The 17,224-nt window shown below is 38.0% G+C and overlaps 1 protein-coding gene across 4 annotated transcripts in view; it reads left to right on the forward strand.

Moving 5' to 3' along the window:
- Window positions 1-17,224, forward strand: part of CUL1 (cullin 1) — a 118,950-nt gene that overhangs the window by 61,064 nt on the left and 40,662 nt on the right. For all 4 annotated transcript variants that reach the window (XM_082632383.1, XM_082632385.1, XM_082632384.1 and 1 more), the window contains 2 exons: window positions 13,412-13,586; window positions 15,673-15,840. In XM_082632383.1, coding sequence (XP_082488509.1) covers window positions 13,412-13,586; window positions 15,673-15,840 — 343 coding nt within the window. The remainder of the gene's footprint in view (window positions 1-13,411; window positions 13,587-15,672; window positions 15,841-17,224) is intronic.

Consider the following 17,224-nt stretch of genomic DNA (forward strand, 5'->3'; position numbering starts at 1 on the left):
TATTATAAAAAATTTCAAACATACAAATAAGTCAAAAGAATTTTAGAGTGAAGACCCATTTAGCTGAACTTGCTTAATTACATATCTGTCTATCCTGAATCCCCATATCCGTCCATCCATTTTATTTCATACATTTCAGAGTAAGCTCTAGACATCAATACACTTCTCCCTAAATGCTTAGGCATGTACATCATTGGAGTTTGATATTTGTTTATAGTTTCCAGTAGGTAAGTTTTGACTAACGCATTTGCCCAAGTAACCCAAAGCCCTACCAAGACACAGGGCATAATCATCCCCACAGAAAGTTCCTTAATGCTTCCCAGTTAATCCTGGCCTCCCCCAAGGCAACCACCATAGATTAGTTTGGCCTGTCCTAGAAGTTCATCTAAAGGAGAGTATGTACCAAGTGGTGCAAAGGAAGTGTGTACCACTTCATGTAAGGCTGCTTTCCCTCGATAGTTTTGAGATTTATCCATGTTATCGTAAGTAGCAGTAGTTTCCTACCCCCCTTTTTTTTCTGCTGAGTAATACTCCGTTGTATGAATACGACAGTTTCTTAATTCATTCTTCTAATGACAGATACCTGGGCTGTTTCCAGTTTTTGGCTGTAGTGAATAAAACTATGAACATCTAAGTGGAGATCTTTTATATCTCTTGGGCAAACACACAGCAGTGGGATTGCTGGAATGTATGGTAATAGTATGTTTAACTTTATAAGAAACTAGCCAACTGTTTTTCCAAAGTGACTGTATCATTTTGAATTCATGTGAGCAATGTTTCTGAGTTCTAGTTGTCCTACAGTTTTGCCAACATCTGCTCGGAATGTCATTCTCTTTAATTTCAGCCATTCTTGTGGGAGTGTTGTGGTATCTCCTGGTTTTAATTTGCATTTCCCTAGTGATTAATGATGTTGAGTCCTTCTCATATGCTAGTTGACCATTTGTATGTCGTCTTTTGTAAAGTATCTGAGTCTTTTACTTTTTTTTTTAACTTTTGGATTAATATCCTTTTTATTATTGAGTTGTAGGAGTTCTTAATATATTTAGGATGCCAGCATTTTATCATATCATCAAGATATGTCTTGCTACTATTTTCTCCCAGTTTGAGGCTTGCTATTCCTGTTCTTAATGGTGTCTTTGAGTGAGCAAGTTTTTATTTTGAGGAAACCTAATTTGTTTTATTTTCTTTTACAGTTCTCATCCTCTGTGACCTATAAGAAACCTTTGCCTAGATGACAAAGATACTGTGTTTTCCTCTTGAGGCTTTATGGTTTGGGCTTTTACATTTAGGTCTATGATGCATCTTTTTTTTTTTTTTTTTTTTTTTTTTTTTTTTTTTTTTTTTTGCAGTACGCGGGCCTCTCACTGTTGTGGCCTCTCCCGTTGCAGAGCGCAGGCTCAGCGGCCATGGCTCACGGGCCCAGCCGCTCCGCGGCATGTGGGATCTTCCCGGACCAGGGCACGAACCCGTGTCCCCTGCATCAGCAGGCGGACTCTCAACCACTGCGCCACCAGGGAAGCCCTATGATGCATCTTGAGTTAACTTTTGTGTGTGGAGTGAGGTAGGGCTTGAGGTTAATCTTTTCCCCACGTGGTTCTCCAGTTATTCCAGGGTCATTTGTTTCCCCCAGTGTGTTGCCTTGGTGCCTTCGTTAAAACTAAGTCACAATATAAGTAGGTTCTATTTCTAGAATTCTGTTTCATTGATATGTATCCATCCTAAAGGAATGACACACTACTAATTTGATTTGTTTCTATTTTGTGCAGTATGTTTACATCTATATTCATGTGGGATTATTGGTTGGTGTTTTCATTTTTTGTAATTTCTTAATTACTGTATGTATGAAAACTCTTGAAGTCAGGTAGTATAGGTCTTTCAACTTTGTTCTCCTACCCCAAGATTTTTGACTATTCTAGGTCCTTTGCATTTCTCTATAAATTTTATTGTCAGCTTGTCAATTTCTACCCTGTAAGTTTCTGGATTACAATTGAGATTACATTGAATATTTTTTACTGGCAGTTTTATTGAGATACAATTCACATACCATACAATTCATCCATTTAAAATATACATTTCAGTGGTTTTCAGTATATTCACAGATATGTTCAATCATCACATTTTAGAATATTTTCATCATCTCAGAAAGAAACCTTGTACCCTTTAGTTATTACTCCCTTAGTCCCCCGCCTCCCTGCTGATCTACTTTCGGTCTATAGATTTGTGTATTCTGAACGTTTTATGTAATGTAATCATATGATATGTGGACTGAAGTGTATGCCCCCCCAAAATTCATATGTTGAAGCCCTAACCCCAGTTTTATAGTATTTAGATGGGACCTTTAGGGAAATAAGATTAAATGAGTTCATAAGGTAGGGCCCTGATCCTATGGGATTGGTGTCCTTATAAGAAAAGGAAAAAATACCAGAGAGCTCTCTCTCCAAGGACACAGGGAAAAGGCAGCCATCTGCAAGCCAGGAAGAGAGGCCTCACCAGAAACCAACCCTGGCACCTTCATCTCGCACTTCCAGCCTCCAGAACTCTGAGAAAATTAACTTCTGTTGTTTAAGCCACACCCAGTCTGTGGTATTGTGTTATAGTAAACTGAGTAGACTAGTTTTGTGTCTGGCATCTTCCACTTTACCATGTTTTCAAGCCTCATCCGTGTGGTGGCATACATAACTACTTCATTTGTTTTTATGGCCAAATAATATTCCACTGTATAGATATATTTTGTTTATCCGTTCATCAATTAATGGACATTTGTGTTATTTCCACTTTATAGCTATCGTGAATAGTGCTGCTATAAACATTTGTGTTTCTGTATGGTTATGCTTTTATTTCTCTTGGTTAGATACCTAGGAGTGGAATTTCTAGGTCAGATGGTAGGTCTATGTTTAACCATTTGCAGAACTGCCAGAATGTTTTCCAAAGTGGATGATAATACCATTTTACTTTCCCACCAGCAGTGTGTGAGGGTTCCAGTTTCTCCACATCCTGACTAGCACTTGTTACCATCTGAGTTTTTTGATTCTAGCCATGCTAATGGGTATGAAGTGGTGTCTTATTATGGTTTTGATTTGCATTTCCCTGATGACTAATGATGTATCTATCGGCAATTTTTATACATTCTTCAGAGAAATGTCTGTTAAGAGCCTTTGCCCATTTTTTAATTGGGTTGTCTTTTTGTTATTGAGTTGTAAGAGTTTTTTACATATTCAAATAGTTTATCAGATAAATGATTGATAAATTGTTTTCTCCCAGTCTGTGGATTGCCTTATCGTTTCCTTGATTGTGTTCTTTGACACGAAAAACTTTTAAATTTTGATAAAATCCAGTTCATTTTTTCCTTTGGTTGCTCATGCTTTTGATGTCATATATGAGTCCCTTGCCAAGTACAAAGTCATGAAGATTTATTTTTGTGTTTTCTTCTAAGAGTTTTATAGTTTTGGCTCTTAGTTCTAGGTCTTTGATCCATTTTCAGTTAATTTTTATATACGGTGTGAAGTAAAGGTCCCCCTTCATATATTTGCATGTCACTATATAGTTGTCCCAGCACCATTTGTTGAAAGACCATTTTCCCCCCATTGAATGGTCTTGGCACCCTTGTCAAAAACTAGTTGTCCACAGAGACATGGGTTTATATCTAGATTCTCAATTCTGTTCCATTGATATATGTGTCTATCCTATGCCAGTACCTCGCTGTCTTGATTACTGTAATTTTGCAGTAAGTTTTGAAATTATGAAGTGTAAGGGCTTCCACTTTGCTCTTGTTCAAGATTGTTTTGGGTCCCTTGCAACTCCATATGAATTTTAGAATCAGCTTGTCACTTCCTACGAAGAAGTCAGCTGTGATTCTGATAGGGATTGTGGTGAATCTGTAGATCAATTTGTCATCTTAATCATAAGAAGTATTGTCATCTTAATCATGTCGTCTTCACCTATTCTAGTGTAAGTATTTGAAGGTACAAATTTCCTTGTAAGGATTTTTAGCTTCATTCCACAAATTTTGATTTGTTGTATTTTCATTATCATTTAGTTCAAAACAATTTATGTCTTGTTATTTGTTCTTTGACCCTTGGGTTCTATAGAAGTGTGTTGTTTAGTTAGAAATATTAGAGGTTTTCCAGGGTAGCTTATTGTTGCAGATTTCTAATTCCATTTTGGTCAGAGAATAAACTCTATATGAGTTCAGTCCTTTAAAATGTATTGAGGACCATGATGGCCCAGAAAACGGCCTATTTGGTGAACATACAATGTACTGTTGAAAAGAATGTGAATTTGTTGGGTGTAGACTGGAGCAGGATCCTGTTGGCTTGTGGGAGATGATTATGCACATCTCTCCCCAACTCCCTGTCAGTGATGTCATGTTGGTAGCTTGAAATCTGCCATGGAGGGAGTCTTACCCCACAGATAGCTGCTAAGGCTACAGTCAGGGCTTTTTCCTTTTTTTCTTTCAGAGAGACAGTTTACTGGCATCCACTGGTATAGAATTAGGTGAAGGCGATTGACAGTGTCAGTCAGGTCGTCTGTGTCATGACTACTTTCCCCCCTTCCCCGCCTTTGGTCTAGTTGCTGAGAGAGGGATTTTTAATCTTATCCTATGATTGTGGAATTGTCTTTTTCTCCCTTTAATTCTGTCAGATTTTGCTTCGTGTATTTTGAAGCTCTGCTATTAGGAGAACGTACATTTATGATTATGTCCTCTTAGTAAACTGATCCTTTTATTATTATGAAATGTCCCTCTTATCTCTGGTAATATTTTGTTTTGTTGAAGTCTGTTTTGTCTGATATTGGTATAGTGTCTTCAGCCTTCTTATGCTTAGTGTTTGCATGATAATCTTTTTCCGTCTATTTACTTTCAATTTGTCTGTCTTTATATCTAAATTGTGTCTCTTCCATCAGCATATTGAAAGGCCTTGCTGTTTTGTCCCTTCTGATCATTTCTGCCTTTTGATTGTAGGTTTTAGTCTACTAACATTTATTATAAGTATTAATAGGTTGGTTTTTAGGCCTACCATCTTATTATTTTTTCTGCCCTGTAAAAAAAATTTCTCTGTTCCTGCTTTCCTCTCTTCTTTTGGATTATTTGAAATTTTTCAGAATTGCATTTTAATATATCTGCTGGCTTTGTTAGCTGTTCCTCTGGGGGTGTGTGTGTGTGTGTGTGTGTGAGTGAGTGTGTGATTGCTCTAGGGAGTACAATATGTATCCTTTTATTTATTTTTTAATATGCTGCTTAGAGTTGATACTGAACCACATCACAGAAAACATAGAAACCTTGTAACTGCAGTGTTCCATTTACTGTCCCAAGCTCATCCTTTATATTACATCTAAATAGTTTTAAGACCCACAAGACAATATTATAAATTTTAGTTTTAAATCATTCTTTGTATTTTAAAGAATTAAGAAAAATAGTCTTTTATATTTGCCCAAATATCTATTTCTAATGCTCTTCATTCTTTTCTGAAGATCCAAGATTCAACCTGATATCAATTCCTCTCTACCTAGAATTTAAGTCTGTACTATGTGAAGTCTCTAAGTTTTATTTTATCTGAAATTACCTTTATTTTGCCTTCCTTTTTGAGGAATATTTTCACTGGATAAAGAATTTTGGGGTTGATAGGTTTCTTTTTTTTTTTTTTTTTTGCTGTACGCGGGCCTCTCACTGTTGTGGCCTCTCCCGTTGCGGAGCACAGGCTCCGGACGCACAGGCTCAGCGGCCATGGCTCACGGGCCCAGCCGCTCCGCAGCATATGGGATCCTCCCAGACCGGGGCACGAACCCGTATCCCCTGCATCGGCAGGCGGACTCTCAACCACTGCGCCACCAGGGAGGCCCAGGTTTCTTTTTTTCTTTCAACACTTAAAGATGTTATTCCACTGTCATTTGGCCTCTGTAGTGATGATATTGTTTTGCTGTATGTTACAAGTCCACTTTTTTTTGGTACGCGGGCCTCTCACTGTTGTGGCCTCTCCCGTTGTGGAGCACAGGCTCCGGACGCACAGGCCCAGCGGCCATGGCTCATTGGCCCAGCCGCTCCACGGCATGTGGGATCTTCCCGCACCGGGGCACGAACCCGTGTCCCCTGCATCGGCAGGCGGACTCTCAACCACTGCGCCACCAGGGAAGCCCTACAAGCCTACTTTTAATATTTTTTTCTCCTCTTTAGTTTTCAGCAGTTTTTTTTCTTTATTTCCTCTTTCTTCTTCAGAATTGATCATTTTTGTTGGTCTGTCTCCATGAGTCTTATTTCGTTTCCACTCTGCTCTCAAGCCCGTCCACTAAATAACTTATTCTAGGTAATATGTATTTCAGCTCTGGAATTTTTCTTTGGGTTTTTTTCTTCATAGTTTGTTTTTTACTGCAATTAATTTTCATTTGTTATGAGCCTATTTTTCTTTGTGTCCTTGAGTATAGCTGTAATAGTTGCTTTAAAATCCTTGTCTCCTAATTTGGACACAGGTCACCTCCAGGTTGGTCTCTGTTGCTTTTCTCTTGAGAGTGGGTCTCATTTTCCTGTTTCTTAGGTCTATAGGCTTGGGCTGTGCTGTTCCCTTCTTCCAAGACTAGGATACTCTGCAGTATAAACCACCTTTTGGTTGCTCTCTGGTGCCTTCAGACAGTTCTTTTTACACTTTTTCAAGTTTATAGTTACTATCCCACAGAAACGTGGTTAGATACATTGGTACTGATAGCAGAACCAAAGTTTAAGTAGAACCTGAAGTTTCAGCGGCAACTCACGCCGGCTCCACAGTGACGTGGGCACTGCCATGGCAGGATTGGGTTGGGGGTGGCCACTAGAGAGGTTTTCTGTTGGCAGGAATTCAGTAACTTACTCAAAGATTAATTAGTCAAAAGACAATACAGGCGTATGATTTGAAGATGTGTATATTTGCCTGAAAAACAAGAACTAAATCAAGAAACAGTTAAAAGCGGTTGCTGCTGTGGGTTGGGAGGGGTGGATCATAACACGCTTGCTTTTTATTATAAGTTCTTCATTATTTCATCTAATTTAGTTGTAAGTTGATAAAAGGAAACCTAAGTTTTATAAAGCAGGACAGCTCCTAATCACTACTGTCTCTAGTCAGCACTGTCTCATGTTTTCCGTGCCTGGTTGGATAATGGTGAAGGGTGATGCTAATTTGAGAATGAACGTTAAACTGTGGGGTAGAAATTTTAAAAGAGCTTTTAAGGGCTTTTTTTTTTCCTCATTAAATTTTTGCCTTTTAGTCTGTTCGGTGAGGCCTAGGGTTCCTTGCATTGTTTCCAGGTCCTCTTTGAGGAGGTGAGGCTGAAAGGAAGTAATGGTGGGGTGAGAGTGTGTTCTGGGCACAAAGAATACTTTGTGAAGAAGAAAGAATTCTGTAGTTAAAAGTTTTTAAAAACCCTTGCTAGCCCTGCTCTCCCAAAGTAATGACTATTAATGTCTGGACAGATACATAAACTTTATCTACATGTCCAAAGGAACCATACTAAAATGCTCATTTCTAAGTTGTGCTTTTCACTTACTGTTATCTTTTTAACATCTTTCTGTATGGATCTGTGCATGTCCCACGTTCATTGACTCCAGGGCTGAGTGCACCCCTAGTGGGCAGCATGGCTCCCTGGTTGGTTAGGTGCTCATTACCTGCACCTGTGCTGAGTTACCTGCCCCACCCCCAACCCCACCCCCCACCCCCCACCCCGCCCCTTGTTCTTAGCCTGCAAACCATTTTAATATCAAGCAAACTCAGGATGGGAGCAGATTAGAAAGAAACCCCACCGTGGGCTATGGGCTGTGGCCTGCTCTCAGCTTTTCTTTATTGGCTTACAAAAACGTTGTGATAAATCTTTTTAAGTCTAAACCACTAATCTTTTAGCCAGTCAATATAAAAATTCCATCTAAATGCACTGTGTCAGATTTTAATTGGCAGCATTTTCGTAGTGTTACTTAAAGTAATGATACATATTATGACCAGAGTCTTGGATTAGATGAAATTTGGTAAATATATTGCAGTTTTTATAACCACTCCATATTCTCTGACAGTGTTAAAAGCTCCATATTGTATCCTCAGGTGAATCCAACAGTGTATTTAACTAATTACAAGTAGGTTGTTAGAATTCTTTTTATCATCTTCAGCAATGCTGTGATAGTTTGCTAGCTAAATTAAAGTATTTGTATACTTACATGATAATTTCACTATGATAAATGCTTGTGAATATAATTACTATATCAAAAAGAATGCACTTGAATTTTGAATATTCCAAATTATATTCCAGAAAAAAATATAACAGTGTATGCTCTGACCCCCAATGAATAGATGCTCCCATGTTCCTGTACTTTGGCTATCACTGGGTTTGACTCTTTTGTTTAAAAAAAAAAAAAAAAAACAACCTTTGTTAATTTAGTAGCTAGAGATTAACATATTGCCGGGAAATAAAGGTCAGGCTGAACTAGGTAACCTAAAAAATTCCCTAGACCCAAACACCTTGAACTGGATGCTAGATACAAAGTGAGACTCTGTGCTGCCCAAGGATCTGGGTGAGAGGCGGGTAGGCTGGAAGCAGTGGTCACACAGAACAGGAGCAAAGCCTGCGCCCGGGCAAGAAGCCGATGTTTCCATGGAAATCTTCAGTGAAAAGGTGAACTGGAAAACAAAATAATTGACCCACTGTCCCAGGTGGGCCACTAGGAAAGTAGTTTGAGCCAAGGTCTGCATGTGAGGGGAGTGGAGGGGAATCCGTCCTGAGAATTTGTCACCTCGGGTGTCTTTGGGATGTGAGTTTGTATTGCCAGCTTGCTGGGGGATTTCCCCAAGCTGGGAAATTAATGTGAAAGCCCCACTGAAAATGAGTTATAAAAAAAACCCCAAAGTTACAAAGTGAGGAGAGTCTCGGTCCACGTGAACAAGTCAGCATATAGAACAAACAGCAGAACTAGAGCCTCAAGAACTTCAAACAGAAAGGTCTTTAGAGAGCACTTCTAAGTGTATTTAAAAACAATTAGTGACGGGCCTCCCTGGTGGCGCAGTGGTTGAGAGTCCGCCTGCCGATGCAGGGGATACGGGTTCGTGCCCCGGTCTGGGAGGATCCCATATGCCGCGGAGCGGCTGGGCCCGTGAGCCATGGCCGCTGGGCCTGCGCATCCGGAGCCTGTGCTCCGCAACGGGGGAGGCCACAACAGTGAGAGGCCCGCATACCGCAAAAAAAAAAAAAAAAAAAAAAAAAAAAACAATTAGTGACGTAAAAGAGTCAAGAATATAAAGGAACAAAACACTGTGGACAATAAGACATCTTTGTAAAGAAATAGGGAAAATCTGCAAATGTAAAATAAAATTATTAAAAATAGCCAATTTGACACAGCTGATAGAGAATTACTTAACTTGATGTGGTAGGTAGATCAAGAAAAATTAGAAAGTTTGAACAAAGATAAAGTGATGGAAGTAACTGAAGTTATAAATTGAGATAAGGAGGTGACATGAAAATGTAGCAGAGAAGCTAGGAGAAAATAGAAAGGGAACCAGAAGTGTTTGAAGAGGAAATAACCCAAGAATTTACCAGAATTGGTGAAAGCAAAATATGCATGCCAAATTTTAAGGTAACCATTACAAGAATTTGAATAAGATGTGTAACTCCAGCATAACAAAAATACTACAGTGGAATAAGGAAACTATTGATCCAATATAAGGGAAAGGGGGAGAAAACAAGAAGCACAGAGAAAAAAAATTAAAATAGAAAATGCAAAATAAGGTGGTAGAAATTAATCGAGATAGCAGTAGGAAACAGTATCTTAAAACCAAACCTGCCCATCGGAGACTCTCTGACTCAGTTTCTATTTTAAAAGTGAATTTTACTGTGGTGATTCACAGGAGACAAACCAAAACAGAGAGATATAAAAGTTGAAAGTAAAGAGGTGGAATACAGGTATTTGAGATGAATTCTAACCAAAATATAGGAAAAACCATATTAACATCAGATACGATAGATTTCTAAGGCCCTGTTGTTAAGAATAAACATGGTTACTTTCTAATGATAAAAAAGAACAAGTTACCAGAAATATAATTCTAAATTTGTACACTTATTAACAGCGCCTCAAAATATATGACAGATTTTTTAGAGAATTATAAGACTAATTGACAAACTCATAACTGGATAGGGGGCTTTTAATAAAACTTTCTCAGTAGTTTATAAACAGACAAATCACTGACAATACAGAAGATCTGAAAAGCAGAAGTGACCAGCTTGCTTTAACAAACCATGTGTCCAGCAGTTAGAGAGTGGACATTTTTTCTAGCACATGTAAAGAAAAATCACTACATCTTCAGCTACAAGTCTCATCATATTTTTTAAAAAACATTTCTTTTTTTTAAAAAAATTAATTTATTTATTTATTTATTCATTTATTTTTTGGCTGTGTTGGGTCTTCGTTTCTCTGCGAGGGCTTTCTCTAGTTGCGGCAAGCAGGGGCCACTCTTCATCGCGGTGCACAGGCCTCTCACTATCGCGGCCTCTCTTGTTGCAGAGCACAGGCTCCAGACGCGCAGGCTCAGTAGTTGTGGCTCATGGGCCTAGTTGCTCCGTGGCATGTGGGATCTTCCCAGACTAGGGCTTGAACCCCTGTCCCCGGCATTAGCAGGTAGATTCTCAACCACTGCGCCACCAGGGAAGCCCCGTCATCATATTTTAAAGAAACTATCCAAAAGATAACACTCTCTGATTAATTTCAAAAAGAAATTAAAGGATTTTTTTAAAGGTTAAAAAAATACACTTTGGAAATCTAAAAAATTTTAAACTCTTAATCAAGATAACTAGCAATGGAAAAAAATATAACTGAATAAGGAAAATACATACCAGACTTAGGTGATGTAGCCACAGAGGTGTAGAGCAGAAAGTTTGTAGGATTTTTTTTGTTTTTTTAAAAATAAATTTATTTATTTTATTTTTATTTTTGGCTGTGTTGGGTCTTCGTTGCAGCGCGTGGGCTTTCTCTAGTTGCAGCAAGCGGGGGCTACTCTTCGTTGCGGTGCGCAGCTCCTTATTGCGGTGGCTTCTCTTGTTGCGGAGCATGGGCTCTAGGTGCGCGGGCTTCAGTAGTTATGGCACGAAGACTCAGTAGTTGTGGCACACGGGCTTAGTTGCTTCGTGGCATGTGGGATCTTCCCCGACCAGGGCTCGAACCCATGTCCCCTGCATTGGCAGGCAGATTCTTATCCACTGCGCCACCAGGGAAGCCTAGAAAGTCTGTAGTTTTTAATGCTTATATTAAAAAGAACAAGGAGGACAAATACAAAGCTAAGCAACCAAACGAGGATTTGTAGAAAGAGAGCAAATGTAAAGAAAGAAGTAAATTTAAAACAATAGAAATACAGGTACAGTGATGAAAATGGATAAATCTCAAACTGGTTCCTTAAAAAGACTAATAGACAAACCTCTGGCAAAATTAATAATAAAAATATTTTAAAAGGGGACAATAAAATTTGCAGGCATTTTTTAAAAGAAGACTGAACTGGGCAGTATACTTGAAAAGTTTATTGAAATGGACAGTTAATCTAGAAGTAGCAATACATATAGTCGGGAAAGGATAGACCATTTAATATGTGGTTTGTGAACCGTTGGTTTTCTATTCAGAGAAATGTAAAATCACTTTTCTTCTTCATGTTATATACAGTTTTAATCAAGGTGGATTAGAAATGTCAGATTTCAAAGAAAATACAGTAAAATCATGCCAAAATTTGGAACCTGCCAAAAGATCGTTAGCAGGGTCTAGCAACGAGAGAATGGATAAATTATAAATCTGTACTATACAGTACATTACATACAGCTGTAACTATCTCAAATATTGTCAGAAACAAATTGGCGGAAGCAAATGTACAACATGTTGCACTTTGTGTAATCTAAAATTTGAAAACATGCAAAATAATTTCATATATTGTTACACAGTAAAATATAAAACATTCATAGGAATGTTAGACACCAAATCACGGGGACATTTGCCCCTAGGGAAAGGGGGAGGAAGAATGGGATTAGGGAAGAGTTGTAGTACGTCAGGTATACTCTGTATCATTTCATTTCCTAAAAAGTTGAGGGGGATTTGGATGGAATGAGACAAGCATGGGAATGTAATAAGATTTGTCCAAACAAGGTCACGAGTTTGCAAGAGTTCGTTGTGTATTATCTGTGATTCTGTCTATATTTGAAATATTTAATAAAATGAGTCAGTGTTTTATGGCATAGTTCTTTGAGTACCACTGAGATTGAGGGGTTTCTTAGGTTTTTGGCTACGAATACGTATTTCTTTTAGCTTTTGGATTTTCTGTTGGAATCCTTGTTTCTTTAGAGATTAATTTTCTTCACATTGTTTTAAGTTACCTTTATTTATTAAAGATAGTAACTTTAAGATATTTCTTACTAAAATAGTTACAAAATTTCAGATGAAGTGATTATATGACTTTGCTTAGATAGGCCTTCTCCAGCCTCAGATCAAGAAAGTATTTGTGTGTATATTCTTTGTTTTATGGTTTCAGTTTGTATATTTTAATTCTAATCTGTTTGTAATATATTTTGGAATATGAAATTTTTTTGAAATCGCCTATAATGCCATTTATTCAATAATCTTTATCCACTGACTTGAAATAGTTTTTATATAGCAAGTTCTCAAATACACCAGAATATTCTGTTTCATGATTTTTCTTTCTGTCTGAATCAGTATTGGTGTCTTTCTATTAATTTTATCCAAGTAAAGTACATGCAGATAAACTGAAGTAGTATTAAAGGTTATTAAAAAAAAAAGAGAGAGAGACCACATCTCCATCTCTCTCCGTAGTGCCTGGGTCCTGCTCTTTTCTGATTGGCCAGCTTTAGGCATCCATGACTTTTAGATGTAATAGAGGACTCCGTCTCTTTCACTGCCGTGTCTTCTGCTTTTCATTTTTCATTCTCAGAGGGTAGCTTTGGTTAAATCCACTTACAGATAATTTTAAAGTAAAGTTTTGGTTATTTTTATATTTATGATGTATGCTTCTGGAAATATTCATAGCTAAGCATTATAACAGACTGTGGTTATAGCTTGTTGTTTTCCCTGAAGTAGATAATTGCTTTTTTTCTTTATATTTGCAACCTTTTCTTTGTACATTTGCCAGTTCTTTTCTTACCTTCTAATATACTCTCAGGACAGTTTTCCACAAGGTAATGGCATTAGACGATCTTGAAGGTCCAGAGTTTTCTTGGTGACCTTCCTCCAGGATGTTCCATCCTCCTCGGCTGGCTGACTCTTAGCTTTATTGGTGTGTGAATGGGATCTTTTTTCCACTCTAACAGGTTTTGGTTGATACATGGGAAACATTGATACTGAAGTATCTTATAAGAAAATATGTTCGTATTAATCACTGTTGACATTGATGATGCATGTTGATTTCCTTGACTTTTCTCCAAGTCACGTTTATAACTACTGCACGAGTGTTCACCAGTCAAACCAGGCTCGAGGGGCTGGTGTCCCTCCTTCTAAATCAAAAAAGGGGCAGACGCCGGGGGGAGCTCAGTTTGTTGGCTTGGAATTGTACAAACGGCTTAAAGAATTTTTGAAGAATTACTTGACAAATCTTCTGAAGGTAAGATGTTTTATATGTATACTGAGCATTTATAATAGAATGTAAAAAAAAAAGGTAGTGAAATAATGATTCTATTGATAAGTTAAATCTTTCACTGTCATTTTTTCATTGTTTTTGGCATTGACATGTGCCTTAGTCATTTACCTTTTGTGAAGATGAAATCTTCATAAGCCCATATTCTGTTCTTTGATTTGTTAAATTAGAAGTTTTTGATAGCCTTTCACCATAGTAGTACTTTCCTTAAATTACTAACCATTTGGTATTTGGTGGTTAGAGATTGATGAACCTTTTTAAAGAATATGATTGTGAAGTCAAATTACCTATATTGTATTTTGAACCCAATGTGCTATTCTGTATCAAAACGTATAAAAAGACTGTAAGGTTATCCAGCCTTCGGTAATCACATTTTCCAACGTGTTCTTGCCTTTTCTACATGGCCTTGTGGTATATTTCAGAGCTATAATGAAATTGTGCCCTTGGCTGGATGGGTTTCACCACGGACATTCATTCCTCCTGCTCTGAGCCTTTTGCTTGGACAGTGAAGTGGTTTTTCCCCTTCATCTTCTGCCTTTTTCTTCCTCAGTCTCCATCCTCTGTAGCAAAGGCAGTGTGATGCCTTCCATCCAGCCACAGGATGGGCAGGTGGCTTCTTCATCTGGTGCTACGCAAATTATGTAGGGTGTGTACCCTGGGAAGTCTGCACACTCTGTGCATATACTTTAAAGATTTTTTATTTACACAGATAACAGGCAGAAAACTTCAGCATGCTCCACATTTGGTTTTCGTAATATATTTTACAAGGTAATTGGAAACTTAACATCATTTTAACAGACCATAATCGACTGACCACAAATCGTGACTAAGGTGGAATTATTTTCCACGTTCCTGAGAGCAGTCGTGATGAAGCCACTGTGTCCTCCTTGCTTTTATTCACAACACTTTGTAAAGTGAACACTGGAATTAATTATTCTTTTTTAGTATTGAAATGAGGAGCAGTGTATTGTGTTTTGAAAGGTATTGACAGCCATGCCATCAGCGATATTATTTTTTGCATTTTAAAAAAGGTCATCTACTATAATCCAGAATAGCTTAGCTTTACATGTTCGGGTTCATTTCTTGTTATTTAAATGAACACAGATTTGGTTGTATCAAGATACGGTCAGGTTTTCACGTGGCTTGTCGGATCACTTGTGCAGCGTGTATTTATGGAGTTTCCATTCTGTCGAGCTTTTTATTCTGCCAGTTGAAGGGCCCCAGGCTGAGAAGTTCAGGGACGGCCCCAGGCCCTTATTCATGGAGGGGCCGCCCTCTCCCAGCTCCCCCTGCAGTGCTCTTCTGCTACAGCACGTTTTAATTATACTGCAATCTAATGCCCCATTTTTAAAGGGTAAGACTTAACGTTGTAGATGTCATTAATACCTAAGAACAAATTTCAAGTTACTTTCCTTCAAGTAAAAATTTGTGGTTTGAGTTGTAGACATTTCAGTAAAAATAATTTGGTAAATGAACATTTTCCTCGTGAGGCCTTGTTAAAGAAGAAATATTGCACCATTATACTGTACACTTTATTTTTACAAAAATGCAGCAGATTACCACAAAGAGCTATAGATTTTTATAATTTTTAAGTAAATTTAATGAAGGAAGAAGATGCATTAAAAAATGGAATAGTATCAGCCCCGTGGTCTAAATTGTTAATTGGACATTTAATTTTTTAACAGAAAATATCAAAAATAGGGGTAAGTTGAGGTGAATTCCTTATTTGTTAATATAAAAAAATTACCCTCATATTCTAAAAAGTTCAGTCTTTTTATGAATGTATATGCATATTAATACCATGAAAAAAGTTCTAGTTTGAGATCAAAGAATTTTCATTAAAATTCTCTTTAGTCTAATCCTCATGAGCTACTTTCTTGTGAGAATTTGTAGTAAGTGAGCATGTTTTGTATACAGAATAATTCAAAGAACCCATCTATAACCATACACATCAGTGTATCTTAATGCAGTAGATTTGTTTCAGTTAACTTTTATCTCTAATTTATCATGTGACAAATTAGTCATCTTAAAGCTTTAGTGAACTTGTCTTTAGGACGGAGAAGATTTGATGGATGAGAGCGTACTGAAGTTCTACACTCAACAGTGGGAAGACTACCGGTTTTCAAGCAAGGTGCTGAATGGGATTTGTGCCTACCTCAACAGACACTGGGTTCGCCGCGAGTGCGACGAAGGACGGAAAGGAATCTATGAAATCTACTCCGTAAGATCTTTTTCACACACCTTTCAAATGTGTGCTTTCTTAGGGACGCGTCTTCCTTCCAGGTAGGAGATCTAGGCAAATAGTAAGCAGTTTTCAGACTGGTGAGCTATAACTTCCTTTGTTTTAATTTATCAGTAAATGGCCCTTAGATATTTTGTGGCGAGAAAAGAGAAGGATGAGTAATTGGAGTTCTAAAATACAGCCTGCACGCTTCTGCATTTACTTATTAAAAGTTTCTTCTTCAATTATCTGACCGACCATCAGGCTGAGCCCCAAGCTGTCCCCGTTTTAGCACAGCAAGTCCTGCATCCCGGCCGCAGCAGGCAAAGCGGGTCCCTTACTTGGGACTCGAGCCTCGGTGATCAACCATCCACGGTCTTTTGGGGTCTGGGAAACTGCTTCACGGAGGGGACTGTGATGTGAAATTCCATTCTACCCACTCAATATACAAAGTAATATGAGTCATGACGCTTAACAGAATTCAAAATTGAGGGGTTTTTTTCAAGACTGCATGAAAAATTTTGAAGAGGCAAAATTTGAATTGTTAAATCACCTTCATTAGTATGTTTCTTCAGTCAAGGGAGCTTTTTCCAGGCTCACTGGTTTTACAAAGTGTGGTCCCCAAACTTGCAGCATCAATACTACTTGGGAACTTGTTAGAAATGCAAGTAATTGGGCCTCAGCCTAGACTGACTTAACTAAGACTCTGGAGCTGGGGCCCAGCATTGTGTTTTTAGCAAGCCCTCCAGGGGATCCTGACGCACTTTTGAGTTTGAGAACCAGTCAGGGGAGGACTCAGCACAGCAGAACAGTCTGTGTGTTCATCGTAGGCTCTCAGATATACACACAGTACCTTTTCTGAACGAGCGGTGTCAAAATGTCAGGTTCTGCGTAGTGAGACTCTCTCCATATCCGAGAATGTTGCTATAATAGCAGTGCGTTGTTGCTTGGCTTTTGGCAAATGTAATTAAAGGAAATGTGCCATAGAGGCACGGCACAGTTCTATGATTTTATTATTTGTGCAGCTCAGTTTCTGTACCGAACAGTTATTGCTTCATAATGGTACTTCGTTATATAATGTTAACAGAATTTTCTAGGTTTAGTGTTTTGCTTTGAGTCTTTTGTATGTAGTTCCCCTTTTCTTTTCCACTTACAAATGCTTTCTTGAGACTGAAAGTTGTCAGTGTAGGAATCAGCGTGATTTTCGTTGATTTCCTCTTGGCTGCTTGACCTAAAACACCATATATATGTGCTATAATAACATCACATGCTCCTAGAAATTATTACAGTCTTTAAACTTTTTTGGGTACTGTTTTCAAGATTTGACTGCTTTTCTTTCCTTTTCTTTCTTACTTTTTTTTTTTTTTTTTTACTTTCAAAATTC

Source organism: Mesoplodon mirus, assembly GCF_964341445.2.
Source record: "Mesoplodon mirus genome assembly, chromosome: 9".
NCBI lineage: Eukaryota > Metazoa > Chordata > Mammalia > Artiodactyla > Ziphiidae > Mesoplodon > Mesoplodon mirus.